Source organism: Mesocricetus auratus, unplaced genomic scaffold (assembly GCF_017639785.1).
Source record: "Mesocricetus auratus isolate SY011 unplaced genomic scaffold, BCM_Maur_2.0 Super-Scaffold_100040, whole genome shotgun sequence".
Classification (NCBI taxonomy): domain Eukaryota; kingdom Metazoa; phylum Chordata; class Mammalia; order Rodentia; family Cricetidae; genus Mesocricetus; species Mesocricetus auratus.
This window is the reverse complement of record NW_024429217.1, coordinates 5,745,389-5,765,530: the sequence shown is the minus strand read 5'-3', so window position 1 is coordinate 5,765,530 and position 20,142 is coordinate 5,745,389. Positions and strand designations below refer to the sequence as shown.

The 20,142-nt window shown below is 40.1% G+C and overlaps 1 protein-coding gene across 8 annotated transcripts in view; it reads left to right on the top strand.

Moving 5' to 3' along the window:
- The window catches only part of Cep126 (centrosomal protein 126), a 60,693-nt gene that overhangs the window by 4,398 nt on the left and 36,153 nt on the right, over window positions 1–20,142 (top strand). For all 8 annotated transcript variants that reach the window (XM_040734728.1, XM_040734725.1, XM_040734726.1 and 5 more), the window contains one exon: window positions 15,011–15,156. In XM_040734728.1, the coding sequence (XP_040590662.1) occupies window positions 15,011–15,156 (146 nt within the window). The remainder of the gene's footprint in view (window positions 1–15,010; window positions 15,157–20,142) is intronic.

Sequence of the window (20,142 nt, the reverse complement as noted above, 5' to 3'; positions counted from 1 at the left end):
GGCCTCGAACTCACAGTTTGAAATCCACCTTACTCTGCCTCCAGAGTTTGCTACCACTGCCTGGCTTAAATTTTAAAAGATATTTTTATTTTAAATGTGTATGAGCATTTGCCTGAATGTGTGTAAGTGCCTGGCACTTACAAAGACTAGAAGAAGCTGTCCAATTCCCTGAAACTGAAGTTACAGATGGTTGTGAGCTACCATGTCCTCAGCAAGTCCTGACAAGTGCTTTTAACCACCGAGCCATCTTCCCAGCACCTGATGGTTATCCAAGTTTTAAAATCTTATTAGAGCTGTACCCAAACTGTAATTCATGGTAGTGGAAAAATCCCTGGAGCTTAGTAACTATAACATTGGACATATGCTACAAATCCCATCTGGGGGATGCAAAATTGTTTACCTGTCATTTTTTCTGCCATTTATTTCTTTTATGCTTAATTCTTTCATTGTCCAGCAATGTTGAAATTATTCAATGAAGTTTATTTTGATCTTGTTTGTATGTTCCTGCTCTTCTGTTAACTTTTGGCTCCTGAAGGTCATACAAGGCACATGACAACTATCAACTATAAAGATAATTATAGATGTTTATCTAGCTTATGCTGTCTATTCAAGTTGGAGTCAGAGAATTATAGGTTTTTAGTATTTTCCCTTCAGATAGAAGGAAAACACCTGCTATTTTTCAGTTATCTTTAACTGTTTAAAATTTCATAGACTAGAAATATCTAAGATTTCATATTCTAGAAGATAGAAAGTGAAAGACATGATCCTTACCCTCAAATTGTTAATATTGTAGTAATGAAAGATGACAGTCAGTAAATACTGTGATCAAATCTTCTGTGACGTAGAACACAAGCACATCTCATAGACCGTAGGACAAGGAAGAGTCCCTAGAAGAACAGTTAGCCACATGTTAACCAAGGAACATGCAGGGAAAGTCTAACGTTAGAAAATGTGACAGAAGATGTGTGTAGGTGTTGTGGGAAAAACTTGGATGAGTATCAGATGACAGAAGATAATTTATGAAACAATATGTATACCAGTCTAAAGAAATTAAAGAATTTGCCCTGTGCTAGATTATAAAGAAATTATCTTTAGATTATAATAAAGAAGCGAAGTTAGAGATGTTCAATGATCAGATTTATATCTTAGCTCATTATACCAAAGAAGTAGCAGATGAAAAACAAACAAAAAAAGAAGAAACAAAAGGTACAGTAGAAAGCTGTTATACTATCTAGACAAGTGAATGAGCATGGAGATGGATTTAGAACTGAGAGAAAGTGTCAGGAGCCAAGGGGCAGTCATAAATACATACATGCGTGCAGCTTGCAATGGCCAGGTCTACTGCTCCTCTGGACTGTATCTTCTACCAGCAGTCATTTTTTCTACTCTACTATTCCCTGGCTTCTACCCCCACGCACATCCCAGTCTCTGGTATTTCCTCTGACGTCTTAAGGTCCTTTGCTTTGTTTAGGTTTTTACATGTTAAAAAAAGAAAAGATACTACTTGACTTTCCACATCTGGATTATTTGTGTGGCATAGTATCCTCTACTTGCATCCGTTTTCCTGCAAATGACAAAGTCTTATTCTTCCTTCTGTGTAAAGGATACTTCTTTGTGTGTGTATGTATGTAGCACAAATTCTAGATGGCCTTAATAATGAAAACCCAGAGACAGATATAGGGGTTAATACTGAAGATAAGAGAAGCAAAGCAGCCAGCCACTAAAGAGTTCTTACGTCTACCAACATTCAGACCAAAGGGGCGATCCTGTCCTCAGACTGCATAGATTGGACTGTTCCTCAGACTGCATAGACTGGACTGTTTCTCAGATTGCATAGACTGGACTATTCCTCAGACTGCTTACACTGTACTGTTCCTCAGACTGCATAGACTGTACTGTTCCTCAGACTGCATAGACTGGACAGTTTCTCAGACTGCATAGACTGAACTGTTCCTCAGAATGCATAGACTGGACTGTTCCTCAGACTGCATAGACTGGACTGTTCCTCAGACTGCTTACACTGGACTGTTCCTCAGACTGCTTACACTGGGCTGTTCCTCAGACTACATAGACTGGACTGTTCCTCAGACTGCATCTCCCTCTTGTCTCCTCCTGCCTTATACTCCTCTTTCCACCCCGCCATATCATTCCTGTCTCTACCTCCTTAGTGCTGGGATTAAAGGTGTGTCATTCCAAGTGCTGAGATCACCTTTATGTGAGCTCTGTTTCTCTTTCAGACTGGATCCATTTCCTGTAGCTCAGGGTGACCTTGAACTAACAGAGCTCTGTCTGCCTCTGTCTCCTGAGAGCTGAGATTAAAGGTGTGTACCACCACTGCCTGGCCTCTATGACTAACTGGTGTGGCTAGCTTTGCACTGTGATCTTCAGGCAAGCTTTATTTGTTAGATCATAAACACAATATCACAACATATGTAAAACATACTTTCTGTGCCCATTCATCTGTTGACAGAACCTAAGCAGATTCCCTAGCTTGGCTTATGAGAATAGTGCTGTAATAAACATGATAATGCAGATGGTTTGTGACAACTTCATTTCTTTTGGATATTTTGCAAGGTGTGGAATAGCTGTATCATAGGTTATTGTTTCCATTGTTTGACAGACATCCACACTTTTTACATGGAGATTTGTTAACTGACATTTGCATAGAAATTGTCTATGAGCTGCACCCACATTAAACATTCTACAAGGACGATGGATTTTTATTATAATTTCAGTGAATGTGGAGAGTTGGAAGACTGCAGGTACAGAATCAAATTATTCCAGACATTCCTAGTTCTCTAAAGAACAATCTATTTTGCACCTCTGTGTTCAACCTAATATCCTGTGTCTATTTGGTAAGCCCTTTCAAAATATATGAACAAACATCTAGGTTCCACTAACTCAAAAGCTAAGAAGTCATCTGAATCTAAGCATAATAGTAGCAATTTCCCTGCTTCGCTAGAACCTACCCACCTGATATTTCTACCAATATATTTTTTAAGTATCCTGATTTGTTACGTTCCTTTTTGCGTGAAAGCTCCATGAAACTACCACCATATTAGAACATGTTATTTGGAGTGACTAAAAATCTATATTGCCAGGCAATGGCCACTGAACATTTGACTCTAGCATTAATTATCTCTTATTCCCTTTGAGGTGAGAGTTGTATTTTTTTTTAATCAATGGGCTATCCACATTTTCATTATGGCCAGCAACATTACAGAGCCGTGTTTCTCCACATCATGACCAGTACTTGTCATAATTTAGTACTCTAGTGGGAGAAGATAGCATTTCATTGTGGCCTTTTGCATTCTCCTGATGATTAATAGTATTGAGCATTTTCTCATATATTTGTTGGATGTTTGTATTCCACATTTTGTGGTGTATAGTCAGATGATTTTCTGATTTTTTTAATGAATTGCTTGAACTTTGTTAATTTTCAAGTTCCTTTTTTTTAAATTAGAAACAACTACAAGCTTGCTTCACATGTCAGTCCAAGCTCCCTCTTCCCCCTCTCCTCCCCCGCACCCCCACGAGCCCCTCCAGCCCCCCACCCAACAACCACTCCACTCCCCCGGAAGGGTGAGGCCCTCCCCCATGTGTCCAGGCTGAGAGAGCATCCCTCCATGTGGAATGGTCTCCCAAAGTCCATTTGTATGCCAGGGAAATACCTGAGGCCACATAGATTGCCGCGGCCTCCTCACTGACACCCAAATTTAGGAGTCTGGGTCAGTCCCATGCTGGCCTCTCAGCCATCAGTCTGGGGTCCATGAGATCCCCCTTGCTCAGGTCAGTTGTTCTTGTGAGTTTCACCAGCCCGGTCTTGATCCCTGTGCTCATCACTCCTCCCTCTCGGCAACTGGGTTCCAGGAGTTCACTTCAGTATTTAGCTGTGGGTGTCTGCCTCTGCTAAGGCTCTAGGATGGCATACAAGGTAGTCGTCAATCTCATTATCATTATCAGAGAAGGGCATTTAAAGTAGCCTCTCCACTATTGCTAGTTTGCCAGTTGGTGTCATCCTTGTAGATCTCTGGAGATCTCACTAGTGCCAGATCTCTCCTCAAACCTATAATGACTCCCTCTATTATGGTATTTCTCATCCTGCTCTCCTCTATTTTTCCCTAACTCAACCATCCTGCTCCTCCATGTCCTCCTCTCCATTGCTCTTTTCCCGTTTTTCTCCCAGCTCCCCCCCCCACCCCCCACCCCCCCAACCCCCCGCTCCCAATCCAATCAGGAGATCCTGTCCCATTCTGCTTCTCTGGAGTATCATGCATGTCTCTCTTAGGGTCCTCCCTGTTTCCCAGACTCTGGAAGTGGGAATGTAACGTGGTATTCCTCGGCTCCATGTCTAAGATCCACATATGAGTGAGTACATACCATGTTTGTCTTTTTGTGACTTGGTTACCTCAGGATGGCTTCTTCTAGTGCCATCCATTTGCATGCAAATTTCAAGATTCCACTGTTTGTTTTTCCACTGAATAGTACTCCGTTGTGTAAATGTACCACATTTTCTCTATCCACTCTTCAGCTGAGGGGCATCTAGGTTCCTTCCAAGTTCTGGCTATTAAAAATAATGTTGCTGAGCCGGGCGGTGGCGCAGCCTTTAATCCCAGCACTCGGGAGGCAGAGGCAGGCGGATCTCTGTGAGTTCGAGGCCGGGCTGGACCGACAGCCTCCAAAACAATACAGAGAAACCCTGTCTCGCAAAAACCAAAATAATAATAATAATAATAATAATAATAATAATAATAATGTTGCTATGAACATAGTGGAACAGATGTCCTTGTTGTATGAATGTGGATCTTTTGGGTATATGCCTAAGAGTAGAATTGCTGGGTCTTGTGGTAGATTGATTCCCATTTTTCTGAAGAACCATCATACTGATTTGCAAAGTGGGTACACAAGTTTGCACTCCCACCAGCAGTGGAGGAGTGTTCCCCTCTCCATTATCCTCTCCAGCATAAACTGTGGTTGGTGTTTTTGATTTTAGCCATTCTGACAGAAGTAAGATGGTATCTCAGAGTTGTTTTGATTTGCATTTCCCTGATGGCTAAGGATGTTGAGCACTTTCTTAAGTGCCTCCCAGCCATTTTAGACTCCTCTATTGAGAATTCTCTATTTAGTTCTGCAGCCCACTTTTTAATTGGATCCTTTGGTGTTTTGGAGACTTGCTTCTTGAGTTCTTTGTAAAATTTGGAAATCAGTCCTCTGTCAGAGGTGGGGTTAGTGAATATCTTTTCCCATTCTGTAGGCTGTCATTTTGTCTTATTGACTGTGTCCTTTGCCTTACAGAAGCTTCTAAGTTTAGGAGGTCCCATTTATTAATTTTTGATATCAGTGTCTGTGCTACTGGTGTTATGTTCAGGAAGCTGTCTCCTGTACCAATTCATTGAAGGGCACCACCCACTTTCTCTTCTAAGAGGCTCAGTGTGGCTGGATTTATGTTGAGGTCTTCGATCCATTTGGACTTAAGTTTTGTGCATGGCGATGGACATGGATCTATTTACAGTCTTCTACATGTCAGCATCCAGTTATGCCAGCACCATTTATTGAAGATGCTTTCTTTTCTCCATTGTATCATTTTAGCTTTTTTTGTCAAAAATCCAAGTGTTCCTAGGTGTGTGGGTTAATATCAGGGTTTTCAATTTGGTTCCATTGGTCTACCTGTCTATTTTTGTGCCAATGCCAATCTGTTTTCAGGACTATAGCTCTATAATAGAGCTTGAAGTCAGGGATGGTGATGCCTCCAGAAGTTTTTTTATTGTACAGGGTTATTTTGACTATCCTGGGTCTTTTGCTTTTCCATATAAAGTTGAGTATTGTTCTTTCAAGGTCTGTTTAGAATTATATCAGGATTTTGATGGGAATTGCATTGAATCTGTAGATTGCTTTTGGTAAGATTGCCATTTTTACTATGTTGATCCTTCCTATCCAAAAGCATGGAAGATTTTTCTATTTTCTGGTATCTTCTTTTATTTATTTCTTTATAGACTCAAAGTTATTGCTATGCAGGTCTTTCACTTGTTTTGTTAGCATTACCCCAATATTTTCTGTTGTTTGTGGCTATTGTAAAGGGTGATGTTTCTCAGATTTCTTTTTCAGCCCATTTATCTTCTGTATATAATAGACTACTGTTTCTTGTGGGTTTTTTTTTAGTTAATCTTGCATCCTGGCACTTTATTGAAGGTGTTTATTAGCTGTAGGAGTTGTCTGGTAGAGTTTTATGGGTCACTTGTGTAAATTATCATATCATCTGCAAATAGTAAAAGTTTGACTTCTTCATTTCCAATTGGTATTCCCTTGATCTCCTATTGTCGTCTTACTGCTCTAGCTAGAACTTCAAGCACAATATTGAAGAGATATGGAGTGGACAGCCTTCTCTTGTTCTTGATTTTAGACGAATCACGTTGAATATCTCAATTTAGTTTGATGTTGGCTGTTGGTTTACTTTATATTGCTTTTATTATGTTCAGGTATATTCCTGTTATCCCTGATCTCTCCAGGACTTTTATCATGAATGGATGTTGGATTTTGTCAAAGACTTTTTCAGCATCTAGTGAGATGATCATTGTATGCTTCAACGGACGCTGTAACGATACGCGACACACAATTACTGACAGTAAAGCTAAGTATTTAATGTAGAAAATTACTCACAAGATACCCAACCCAGAGGAGCAGTTTTCAGCGGCCGAACCGGAAGCCGAACTCCAGGAAAAGAGAGCGAGACTTCCTGTGTGCTGTCTTTTATGCCTTCCCCCGTAACGCCCCTAGCCATGCCCAAAAGTGGGCCTGGCTAGTGACGTAGTTCCGCCTATGTACGTATCCGTCTTTACGTCCAGCCGTATACGTCTTTAGTCCTGCCTAAAGTGGGTGTGGTTAGCGGTGTGGTAAACCGCCCTTTTATTACCTCATCTGTATGCGCCTCTAATAAGTCACATGTTTAATGGCAGCATCAGACTTCCTCCTACAGATCATGTGGTTTTTCTTTTGCTGTTTATTTATATTGTGGATTACATTGATAGATTTTCATAAGTTGAATCACTCCTGCATCCCTGGGATAAAGCTTACTTTACTTGATCATGGTGTATGATTTTTCTGAATTGTTCTTGGATTCAATTTACCAGTATTTTATTGAGTATTTTTTTTCATCAATGTTCATGAACAATATTGGTCTGTAGTTCTCTTTCTTAGTTGTGTCTTTGTGTGGCTTGGGTACCAAGGTAACTGTAGCCTCATAAAAAGGGTTTGGCAATGAACCTTCTGCTTCTATTGTGTGGAATAGCTTGAGGAATATTGGTATTAGCTCTTCTTTGAATTCTTCTAGTGGAATTCTGCGCTAAAGCCATCTGGGCCTGGGCTTTTTTTGGTTGGGAAACTTTTGATGATTGCTTCTATTTCATCAGGGGTTATAGGTCTGTTTAAATTACTTACCTGTTCTTGATTTAATTTTGGCAAGTGATATATATCCAGAAAATTGTCCATTTCCTTTAAATTTTTTAATTTTGTGGAGTACAGGTTTTCAAAGTATGACCTGAAGAGTCTCTGAATTTTCTCATTGTCTGTTGTTATGCCCTCCAAAATTCTGGATTTTGTTAATTTTCATGTTCTCTTTCTGCCTTTTGGTTAATTTGGATAAAGGCCTGTCTATGGTGTTGATTTTCTCGAAGAACCAACTCTTTGTTACATTGATTCTTTGTATTGTTTTCTTTGTTTTGACTTTACTGATTTCAGCCCTCAATTTTATTATTTCTTGGTGTCTACTCCTCCAGGGTGAGTTTGCTTCTTTTTGTTCTAGAGCTTTCAGTTGTTAATTTCTGTTAATTCTCTAGTGTGACTATTCTCCAGTTTCCTCATGTGAGCGCTTAGTGCTATGAACTTTCCTCTTAGTATTGCTTTCAAAATGCCCCATGAGTTTGGGTATGTTATGTCTTCATTTTTATTGAATTCAAGGAAGTTTTTAATTTCATTCTTATTTTTTCCTTGACCCAGGAATGGTGCAATTGCACATTGTTCCATTTCCATGAGTTTGCAGGGTTTCTGCAATTTGTGTTGTTGTCGAATTCTAACTTAAAAGCATGGTGGTCTGATAAGATAACAGGGAGTTATTCCAATTTTTTTGTACCTGTTGAGGTCTGCTATGTTGCCCACTATGTGGTTGATTTTAGAGAAGGTTCCATGTGTGTAAAAAGAAGCCTTTTCCTTGAGTGATGCCTTCCTGCCAGCCTGGTTCTAGAGCCGCATCAGTCCCAAATAAACACACAGGAGGCTATATTAATTATGAAGCTGTTGGCCTTGCTTGTTTCTTACTGGCTAGCTCTGACTTAAGTAATTACCCCGTAATTGTTAATCTAAGTATGTCTCTTACCGGAGAAGTTTCTGGGCTTCCTACCCCATGGCGTTACATCTTGACTCTCTGTGTTTCTCCTTCCCAGAGTTCTCCTGGACTCCTAGTCCCACCTATCTAGATTCCTATTGGCCCAACAGTGCTTTATTGACATATACATAGGACTTCCCCCAACACATTTGGCGCTGAGAAGAAGGTATATTCTTTTGTGTTTGGATAGAATGTTCTATAGATGTCTGCTAAACCCAATTGGGTCATAACGTCTGTTAATTCCTTGGTTTCTTTGTTAAGTTTCTCTCTGGTGATCCTGTCTAGTGGTGAGAGTTGGTGTTGAAGTCTCCCACTATAACTGTGTGAGGTCTTATGTGTGATTTGAATTTTAGTCATGCTTCTTTTACAAACATGGGTGCCTTTGTATTTGGGGCATAGATGTTCAGAATTGGGACTTCTTCTTGATGAATTTTTCCTGTGATGAAATGACCTTCATCTCTTTTGATTAATTTTAGTTTGAAGCCTAATTTATTAGATACTAGGGTAGCTACACCAGCTTGTTTCTTGGGTTCATTTGATTGGAAAATCTTATCCCAGCCCTTTACTCTGAGGTAATGTCTGTCTCTAAAGTTGAGGTGTGTTTCTTGTATGAAGCATAATGGATTCTGTCTTCATATCCATTCTGTTAGCCTGTGTCTTTTATAGGCAAATTAAGGACCATTGAGTGTTAATTCTTGTTTGTTTTTTATTTGTTGGTGGTGGTGCTATTGTTTGTGGATTTACCCTGCTTTTTCTTTTGACTTTTGGTAAAGTGGGATTATCTATTGCCTATGTTTTTATGAGTGTAGTTAACCTCCTTAGGTTGGAGTTTTCCTTCTAGTACTTTCTGTAGGGCTGGATTGGTGGATATATATTGTTTAAATTTGGTTTTGTCGTGGAATATCTTTTGTTTTCTCCATCTATAGTGATTGAAAGTTTTGCCGGGTATAGTAGTCTGGACTGGCATCCATGGTCTCTTAGTGTTTGTAGAATATCTATCCTGGATGTTCTGGCTTTCAAAGTTTCCATGGGGAAGTCAGATGTGATTCTGATAGATTTGCCTTTATATGTTACTTGGTCATTTTCCTTTGCTGCTCTTAATATTTTTTCTTTATTCTGTATGTTTGGTGTTTTAATTATTATGTGCTGAGGCAACGTTTTTTGTGGTCCACAATATTTGCTGTTCTGTAGGTTTCTTGTACCTTCATTGGCATGTCTTTCTTTAGGTTGGGAAAGTTTTCTTCTATGATTTTGTTGAATATGTTTTCTGTACCTTTGAGTTGGATTTCTTCACCTTCTTCTATACCTATTATTCTTAGGTTTGGGCTTTTCACAGTGTTCCATATTTCCTGGATATTTTGTGTTAAGGATTTGTTGGACTTAAGATTTTTTGGTCGATGAATCCACTTCTCCTAGTGTATCTTCAGTGCCTGAGATTCTCTCTTCCAACTCTTGTACTCTGTTGGTTATGCTTGCATCTGTAGTTCCTCATCGTTTACTCACCTTTTCTAATTCCAGCATTCCTTCAGACTGGTTTTTTTTTTTTTTGTCTCTATTTCAGCTTTCAAACCTTGTACTGTTTGAATTGTTTCTTGCAATTTTTGGTTTGTCTTTTCTTCCATGTCTTTAAAGGATTTTCTCATTTCCTCTTTTAGGGTTTCTATCATCTTCATAAAGTTGTTTTTAAGATCATTCTCTTCTGTTTCATTTTTGTTGGGATGTTCAGATCTTGTTGGTGTAGAGTCCCTAGACTCTGGTGGCATCCTATTTGTTTTTCTGTTTTCGAATGTGTTCTTATATTATTGTCTTCCCATCCCTTCTTCCAGTGGGTACAGGTGGGGTCTCCTCCTCTCCTGGTGGGTATGGGTTCAAAGTTCTCTTCCTGTGGGCGCAAGCAGGTCCAGTACTCTGATTGGTCTCATGGTAGGTGAAGGCCAGTCTGAGGCACTCCCTCTCCTGGTGGGTGGGAGCTGGATTAGCTTAGTGCCTTGAGCAGAGTCAGTTGCTTGGTGAGCCAGGGGTGAGTTGACCTGCCTGCAGTCCCCTTTCCAGGACATCCCAGAGTGGGCAAGCAGAAGTGGGGCATGAGGAGGGGCCGGAGCTCACCTCTGCCCTGAGTGGGGGTGGGAGTGGCCCAGCAATTTCAGCAGACTTGTGGTTGCTTGGTCTGCCTGGGTCAAGTCGACCTGCCTGCAGTCCCCAGGCCAGGAGATTCCAAGTTTTAAGTTCTTTATTCTAGAACTTATCAACATGTTGTTCTTCAGCCAATCAACTTTTTCTTCTTAATCTCTCAGACTCTGCTATAAGATAAATAAATACATGGATGGATGGGTGGATGGATGGATGGATAGATGGATGGATGGATGGATGGATGGATGGATGGATGGATGGATGGATGGATGGATGGATGGGTAGGAGACAAGAAGACAGGGAGACAGATAGACAAACAGATAGGCAGATGTTTAATTGCACACCACTTACCCATAGCAGTGTATCTATCCTCAGAACGGTTTCATTGGGTGATTTCACTGCCGTATGAACATCAGTGCTTCCCTAAGCCTTATCTGCCCAGAGCAGCAGTGCTCTCTGACATTCATGTGTCTCTGTTTGGAAGTGCCGTTGCCTTTTTTCCTTTCTGCTTATGATACATTATGATCTAGTAAGTAGAAGATTTGTGTTAGAACTGAGTCTAAGAATAAATGTGAATACGACTTACGGATCTTAGTCTAGGGATTAAAAGTTATGAGCTTTAGTTAATTGATAGTCACACGCTTATTTTGACTGATATTGCAGCCTTTAGAGAAATGCAGTACTCATTTTATCTTTATGTTATATACATTATTAATTCTGTCTGATAATCAGAATGTGGGTGTTCTGTATTTGGACATTTACTTCAACTGTTTGTTTGTTTGTTTGTTTGTTTGACTGGTTTTCTAGTCATGAAGAATTATCCATTGAAAAAATAGGAATTCAGTATAGATTTTGGGGGATTTCAAATAATTTTGACCTTGACACTAATAATGTGGTGTATGTGCCTCCTTGTCACATAGAAAAATCAGAATCTTCTTAACTTAGTCTCTTGCAGGCTGTAAGCACCATCATTTAATATATTTATCCTTGAAAAAGATTTCTTCCAATTGCATTTGCAATTTGAAAGGGTACTCTGACCATAGTCTTTTATTTCTAATGCCTCAAAATGTGGTGGAGTTTTAAAGTTAAGTATCATGTTTAAAGGTTATGACTATGTACATCTGAAATAGGATTTTGTCTAGGAAAAAGAAAGGTATCACAAAAGGCAACCTCCAGTTGCACACACCGTCCCTTGGGACCTCGGGCACTCTTAATGCAACTGCTTATTATGTTGCTACAGAAAACTGTCACCATGGCACATTATGTGTTCCTAGGAATACTTCCAGTAGAAGCAAATGATACTACACAGTGATAGGCTCTTGGGAAAGCAAAACAGTTTGGCATATGGTTGTCATTTAATGAGGTCGCTTGCCTTGAGCTAAGGTGTTGCACGTATTTCATGAAGCAGAACTACACAGGTTGAGCAGACCCTTCAGAAGTCACCAAGACAGACTGTGTATCTGTGAAAACTGCTAAGGCCAGAGGCTATGGGAATGACAGCATGCTTTTCCAAGTCTAAACTCTGTAGAGGTGGAGAAACTTTCTTCCTCACTTATGTCACCTGTTTCTTCATTCCCACTACTTATCTGAGTGCCTGACACATCACCGAATAAAACAAAGCCTGCAACTCCTGACTGAGGAAAGAAAGAACTATAGTGTAAGCACCACTATTTTAACTTTTCAGACTCCTTTGGGGCATGTCACAGAGCTCAAGAGGAAAAGCTTGCTGGCCACATTCTGTCAGTGCTTCGATTTGACACAACTTAGTCTTGGAAAGTGAATTGTGAAATCCTTTTCTGGGCACATTTTAACATAGAGCATAGGACCACTATGGGGCAACATAAAGTAATAGAGATAGTATTTTTGCTATTAGAATAACTTTATAATTCTAGCAAGGAGGAGACCGCCTCTTAGTTTCAGAATCTGTCATTCCTCGTTACTGAATCGGTTGTGTTTTCTCAGTTTAGATACTTGGGAGGAGATGTGTCTTGTCTGTTTTCCTGAGTCTGAGCATTTGCTTATCATCACTTCTGCTAGAGTACTTGCTTCCTCCATACTTTTCATGACTGTCTCCTGTCTAGCTTAAATGGCATGTCTCCAGAGAGAAATTAAGTGAGACTTTCTAATTAGTGTTTGTTTATGCCACATAGAACTAATGGGCTTGAGTTATCATTTTTAATGATACAAAGAAGTAAATAACACCAAGCATGGTGACACATGCTTTTAATCCCAGCACTCAAGAGGCAAAGGCAGGTGAGTTCTAAGCCAGCCTGGTCACACAGCAAGTTCCAGGCCAGTCAAGATACAGAGTGAGAACATGTTTCTAAAACAAATGAAATGAAAGTAGTAAATAATTTGTATTAAAGATTGTCCTCAACAGCAATATGGTTTAAAAACTGTCAGCTTGGACTTAATATATGGATCATTTGCTGGTGTATACCAACCCCCCTAAACCCTGGTAACCTCAAACAGTGTATTCTGACTGTGTTGACTGATACAGCTGGTTGATTCTGCCTTGGAAGTCTCAGGCTGGTGCACTCATCTCTGAGTCTCCTGAGGTTTTATCTCTGGTGATCTAAAGGTCCTGCTGAGCCTGACATCCACTATGATTCTTCAGTCATGAGCTCTGTACTAGGACTTCATTTGCTAATATTGTTGGAAGCTAACCAGGCAGAGAACTGCCTTTAGCTGTTTCTCCCTAGAGCTAGCCTGGGCTGCATGTTGGCAGGGTGATCCCACAGTCCTCAGTAGTAATATTGTATCCTGGCACTTACTAAAGTGGGTGTTCTCAAACAGCAAGTGCTACAAAGCCTCCAATGTAACCTGGGCAGTCACATAGCATCCCCATCATATGTCATAGAAATCTATTGGTGAAAGAGGAGTTACCTAACAATAGTAGAGAACAGATAGACTCTAAGTAGCTTTGAGCACTACTGACCTCTCGATAATCCATAAGTATAGACTATCCTTTGAAATTCCTTCATCATTATTTTGTTGTTTTTTGTTTGTCATTTTCACCTCTTTGGTTGAATTTATCCCTATAAAATGTATGTATTTGTGTACACACACGCGTGTGTACACATGCGCGTGTGCATTGTACAAGTGTCCATGTGTATACATTTGTATATGAATGCACATGCATATTCATGCATGCTATTGTAAAAGGGTTTTCTTAATGTCTTTCCTGGGTTGTTCATTATATAATGATGTACATAGAAATGCATTTTATTTTGTGTGCTTACTGAATTCATGTATTAGTATAGGCTCTATGTAGAATTTTTTGAGTTTTCTGTACATAAGATCTTGTTACCTGCAAACAGATAATTTTACTTTTACAATGTGGATGCCTTGTATTTTTTTTTATTTTCCTAAGCTCTCTGGCTAGTAATATAGTACTGTACTTAATCAAACTGTGAAAATAGTTCCTTGAAATTATTTAGGGAGATAAAACCCTCTTCCCTTCCTGTGGTGCTGTACCCCACACCCTGCCCCATGAAACCTAGGGCTTTGTCCCCAGTGCTGCAGCTCTCTGGATGACCGGTTCTGTAGACAAGGCAGACCTTTAACTGTGCTCCACAGCAGCCTGGGACAGCTGTCTCCCAAGTTCACACACAACAAAGTGGTGCCTTTGGACGTGTTCCCACCAGTGTCAGGCTTACATTGTAGTCTTGAGTAATACATATCTTACCAGAACAAGATTAACTGTTTAAGGTAGTACAACCAAAACAGAGAAAATATAAAGTGCCTAGAGGCACTTATAAAGACCACAGTTGAGAACAGTGCAGATGTGGGGCAGACAGGATGGCTCAGGAGGTAACAATACTCGCCTCACAAGCCCGCCCCACATCTGAGCTGGACCCCTAGAGCCCCATATTGATGGAAGGAGAGAAACAGGGCCACAGAGTTGGCCTCTGATCTCCACAAGCTGCTATAACACACATTCCTACCACACACATACTAATAATAATAATAATAATAATAATAATACTTTTTAAAACTGGACATTACAGGCCGGGTGTCTGTAACTTTGTCTACTAAAGAGTTCTGGATTCCATATTTACAACAGAAGCTGAAAACCAACATGTTTATAAAAAAGTTGTAATTTTAGCAGTTAAGACTTATATGACAGCCAATTTTAAAGTTTTGATGTAAAAGGACAAAACTTTGCAAGGCTGCTTCTTTCACCAGTGAACACCAGAAACAGCTTGGCTCTTAGGAAAGGCTTTTACCACAGCAGTGTGTGAGACATTGGCGCGGCCGCCAGAAATCAGAAAGGGGTCTCACTGCAGGGCTTTGTCTTGGTTAAAAAGATCTAAATATGGTCTGAAATAACCCCTTTCCAAGTGTATTTAATTCTTAGCCAATGGCCTGTCAAAAATCAGAAATTTGTTGTCTCTAAGTAAAATGAAAATACTGTTATTTCTTAAGTAGCGGTGTTTTCAAATGACTCGTTCTGTTTCATTCAGTCTCTTGTCTCCCATTTCCTTCATATCTTAAATCTAGAGCTTTCGAAGAGAAACGCAAAGAACAGGAAGAAAGAGAGTATCAAATGAGAGAGCGCATCCTGCAACAGAGGAAGCAGAAGTTTGAGGAGGTCACTGAAAAATTCCAGCGTGCCCATGTCCCTCTGTCTCAGAGGAGGAGGGCAGGTACCTTCATTTCTAGAACAATTGTGAAACAAAAATGAAAGTTGTAATATGATTTAAATAGAGTAAACAATAAAATTGCACATTTAAAAATAAAAGTAGAAACCAAAACCACAGCAGCCTGGTGTGCTGTGTGAAATGAAAATGAAAATCAGGAATTGGATTTAAATTGATTTGGAGAATACTGTGTTGGCTCCATTGGTAAATTCTCTATTCACTCACAGGTTTCTTTCAACTTCATGCTAGTTCACAATTTTGTCTTTTTAAAATCATTTTTTAAAAATAATGTAACAGAAAATTTAGCAGTTGGGCTCAGGACATTACTGTCACACTCATTCTGGTATTTTACTTGTGGTTCACTTCAGATTCTTACTTGAGAGGCTGGCAAAACACATCTACAAAGTAACATAATTAAGAATTGAAGTAATTGGACTGAGGAGATGGCTTTGTGTATCAAGCACTTGTGAAACATGAGGGCTGAAGTCTGCATCCCAAGAGTGACAAAGTCAGGCAGATGTGTCCACAGCCTGTACTAAGAGTGACATAAAGTCAGGCAGATGTGTCCACAGCCTGTACTAAGAGTGACATAAAGTCAGGCAGATGTGTCCACAGCCTGTACTAAGAGTGACATAAAGTCAGGCAGATGTGTCCACAGCCTGTACTAAGAGTGACATAAAGTCAGGCAGATGTGTCCACAGCCTGTACTAAGAGTGACATAAAGTCAGGCAGATGTGTCCACAGCCTGTACTTAGGCAGCACAGACAGGGATCCCTGAAGCACATGCTAGCTAGTCTTGGCAAGCTCTGGGTTCAGGTGAGAGACCTACCTGAATAGCAGCAAACACCCACCTTCACAAACACCCACACATACCTACATTCCCCATGTGAGCATGTATACACACATGCACATACATTAAAAAGGAATTTAAGTCTGACTGTGAGTGATGCTTCCTGACCATATCCACATTTTTAGACCTTAGATAGCAAGACAGAGCTAACAATATCTCAAAGCTTGCTAAAGAAAGAGCTGGCAGTGCCGTCATGTACCCGGCCGTCATGTACTGGGCTGGACTCTGTTCCCAGCTATACTGAGCTGCAGAAATATGCAATTGTACTCTAACACTAAAATCCACAACTTGTTTTGGGTGATAATTTAAGCAGTATCATTGGTACAATAGTTGATGTGATAACAGAATGTGTAACTACTGTGAAAACATAGGAAAGAATGTTAGCATATGTCAGGACATTAGGTCATTGTTCCTAGAATAATGACATGCATGACTCTTGAACCAGGATTTTGCCAGACAAAGATAAAATAAAGGTTAGCCCAGACAGAAGGGACAGTTCATACACATGAACTGTGTCTGTCTGTCTGTCAGAGGCATAAGTTAGTGGGTTAGAAGAGAGGAATATTAACTTGAAACTAGAAGAAGTAAGTTGGAGCCAACTCCTAAAGAACTTTGTATGCCATGCTAGAAAGTTCTTCTTCATACAAAATGTCATTTTTGAACTGGAAAGTAATCCATTTCTGTGTTACTAAGGTATCTTAGTATTAATAGGTGCTACAAAGAACACTGATACCATGAAGATACCAAAACATGGTAGGGTTTTCTTTTTCTCTCTCAGTCCTGAGGTCAAGGTCAAGAGCTGGTTCCATGGTTGTATAGATTTCTGCTGTCTTGCAGCTAACCACTTTCTACAGATGGTTTCTATCTTTACTCTTGTGGATATGGTAGCTACTACATTGCCAGCCATAGAATTGATATTCTAGACAGAAAAGGGACATAAAGGTTATGTCTCTGAGCCCCCTTTAAACTTTAAATCATTGCCTTAGAGGCCAGCCTCCATTTATGTAATTTTATCTATTTGAGTCCTTTTGTAAGGGAAGCTGAAACTTTCTCAATGTTGGCTATGTTTCTACTCCTAACAGTATAATCATTGTCACTAAGATAAGGAAATGAATATAAGAGTCCTCCCATGGTAAGATCTGTTTGTTAGAAGGATAATCATAGTGACAACATGGAATACGGATGGCAGTAGAGACATACTCAAGTTAAAAGACTAGAAGGAGAAGGCTCTGGGAAGATGCATTAAGTTCCTCAGGTGAGCAGTGACTGTATAGACAGAAGGAGTAACCTACTCAGATACCACAATCGATAGAGTTACTTAGCATAGGAGAAGAAAAGCGACGAGAACAATGCCGTAGGAACTTGGCAGAGAGCAGCACACATAATCTGCATTAATAAATGGCAATATTTTACTAGCATGTATTCATTCTATGTCATAAATTTTATTTCTATATTTTTATACATGTATAAAATATTATCATATGCACTCCCATTACCCTCCCTTGTGTCTAGAGTTTGACCTAACACCTGTGTAATAGTATACTGGCTTTTCTTAAATACTGTGAAAAAATTACAGCCAATAGAATAGTGAAGAAGTATAGTGACATGAATGTTTTAAAAGTAAAAGTGTTCTTTTGAAAAATGTTAGGTTTCCTCAAAGACTTTGAGCTAGAAAATCATTTCTTCTACCACAGGTTTTGAATTATGTATAGAATTTTATGGGTGGAACATGTTTCCATATGCAAGGATGCAAGGGGAAGCATTCTTAAAAAACAGCTGTGTTCCTACAAGGGGAACACACAGACACTGAGATCGACAATTAACAAATGGGACCTCCTGAAACTAAAAAGCTTCTGTAAGGCAAAGGACACAGCCAACAAGACAAAAAGGCAGTCCACAGGATGGGAAAAGATAGTCACTAACCCCACATCTGACAGAGGGCTAATCTCCAAAATTTGCAAAGAACTCAAGAAGCAAGTCTCCAAAACACCAAAGGATCCAATTAAAAGGTGGGGTACAGAACTAAATAGAGAATTCTCAATAGAGGAGGCTAAAATGGCCAAGAGACACTTTAAAAAAGTGTTCAACATCCTTAGCCATCAGGGAAATGCAAATCAAAACAACTTTGAGATACCATCTTACTCCTGTCAGAATGGCTAAAATCAAAAACACTAAAGACAATTTGTGCTGGAGAGGATGTGGAGAGAGGGGAACATTCCTCCACTGCTGATGGGAGTACCAACTCGTACACCCACTTTGGGAATCAGTATGGGAACTACAACCCAAGGAAGCTAACTACAACCAGAGGAAAATGGGAATCAATCTACCACAAGACCCAGCAATTCCATTCTTAGGCATATATCCAAAATATGTAAATTCATACAACAAGGACATCTGCTCTACTATGTTCATAGCAGCATTATTTGTAATAGCCAGAAACTGGAAGCAACCTAGATGCCCCTCAACTGAACAGTGGATAGAGAAAATGTGGTACATTTACACAATGGAGTACTACTCAGTGGAAAAAAACAATGGAATCTTGAAATTCACAGGTAAATGGATGGCACTAGAAGAAACCATCCTGAGTGAGGTAACTCAGTCACAAAAAGGCAAACATGGTATGTACTCACTCATATATGGATTTTAGACATGGATCAGGAGAGTGCAAGTCTGCACTCCCACTGACAGAGAGTCTGGGAAACAGGAAATAACCTAAGAGAGATATGCATGGTACCCCAGAGAAGAGGAATGAGGCAAGATCTTCTGAACAGATGGGGAACACGGGGAGGGGTGGGGGGAATGGGAGCTGGGAAGAAGAGAGGGGGAGAAGACGAAGGGAGAGTAGGTCATGGGGGAACAGGAAGGTTGAGTGGGGGGGTAGAATGGGGGAAGAGGGAATCATAGGTTAGAAGACAGATCAGGCACCATTGTGACCTCTAGTGATCTAAAGGGATGACACCGACTGGCAAGCTAAGCAATAGTGCAGAGACCGCCTCAAATGCCCATTCCTGATAATGAACTTGATGTCTGTAACCATCCTGGAGCCTTCATTCAGTGACTGATGGAAGCAGAGGCAAACACCCACAGTTAAGCACTTAACTGAACCCAAGGAACCCAGTGACAGAGAGAGAGAGGAGCGATGAGCAAATTGGCAAAGAATGGGCTGGCAAAACCAGCAGAGACAGCTGATCTGAACAAGCAGGACCTTGGACCTCAGACCGACAGCTGGGAAGCCAGCATGGGACTGATCCAGACGCCCTGAGTGTGAGAGTCAGTGAGGAGGCCTGGGCAACCTATGGGGCCCCGGGCAGTAGATCAGTGTTTATCCCTAGCATACAAATGGACGTCGTGTGTCCATAACACAAAGCGGGATGCTCTCTCAGCCTGGACTCTTAGGGGAGTGCCTGGACCCTACCCTGAGTGAAATGACAGACTCTAGATATTCCCTATGTGGAAGGAAGTGGGGATAGGGTGGGAGGCTGGGGGGGGATGCGGGAGGAGGAGGGAGAGGGAACTGGGATTGACATGTGAAGCAAGCTACTTAAAATTACAGTAATAAAAAAAAAGAAGTAAGGAAGAGGAATACATTGAGTACCAAAGTGCACATTGGAAGACTTGGAATGAAAGTGGGTGTCTACAGAAAACAAGAATGAATGAGGGGTCTACAGAGCAGTGTGGGGTTAGTGCCCATGTAGCATATTGTCATGAAGACATCACTTGCCTTCTTCATATACCTTCTCGGTTGTGAAACTCAAAATAGCGCCTGTGCCATAGTCATGATGAGCATATTTACAAAGCACTTGATAAGCTATGTAGCAGTAAATGTCCAAAGTTAGTTAACCTTTTCATTTTATTCAGAGCAATATGTAAAAATTTTGAGACCATGAGATTAAATATAGAAGAGTTTATATATCAGAAAAACCTATACATTCTTCAAATACCCTTTTGCAAATAAATATCGTCATAAAATTGATGATGAAGATCTCAAAATAACAATACCTCTGTAGGACTTACATATCAAAACTTAAATTTGTATTCCATTGTAAATAATTATATAAGAACATTGAAACATGTTCTTATATAATTTTTGGACAATTAAATTATAAACCATTGGTGATAAAATGATTATTTTTTTCTATTCC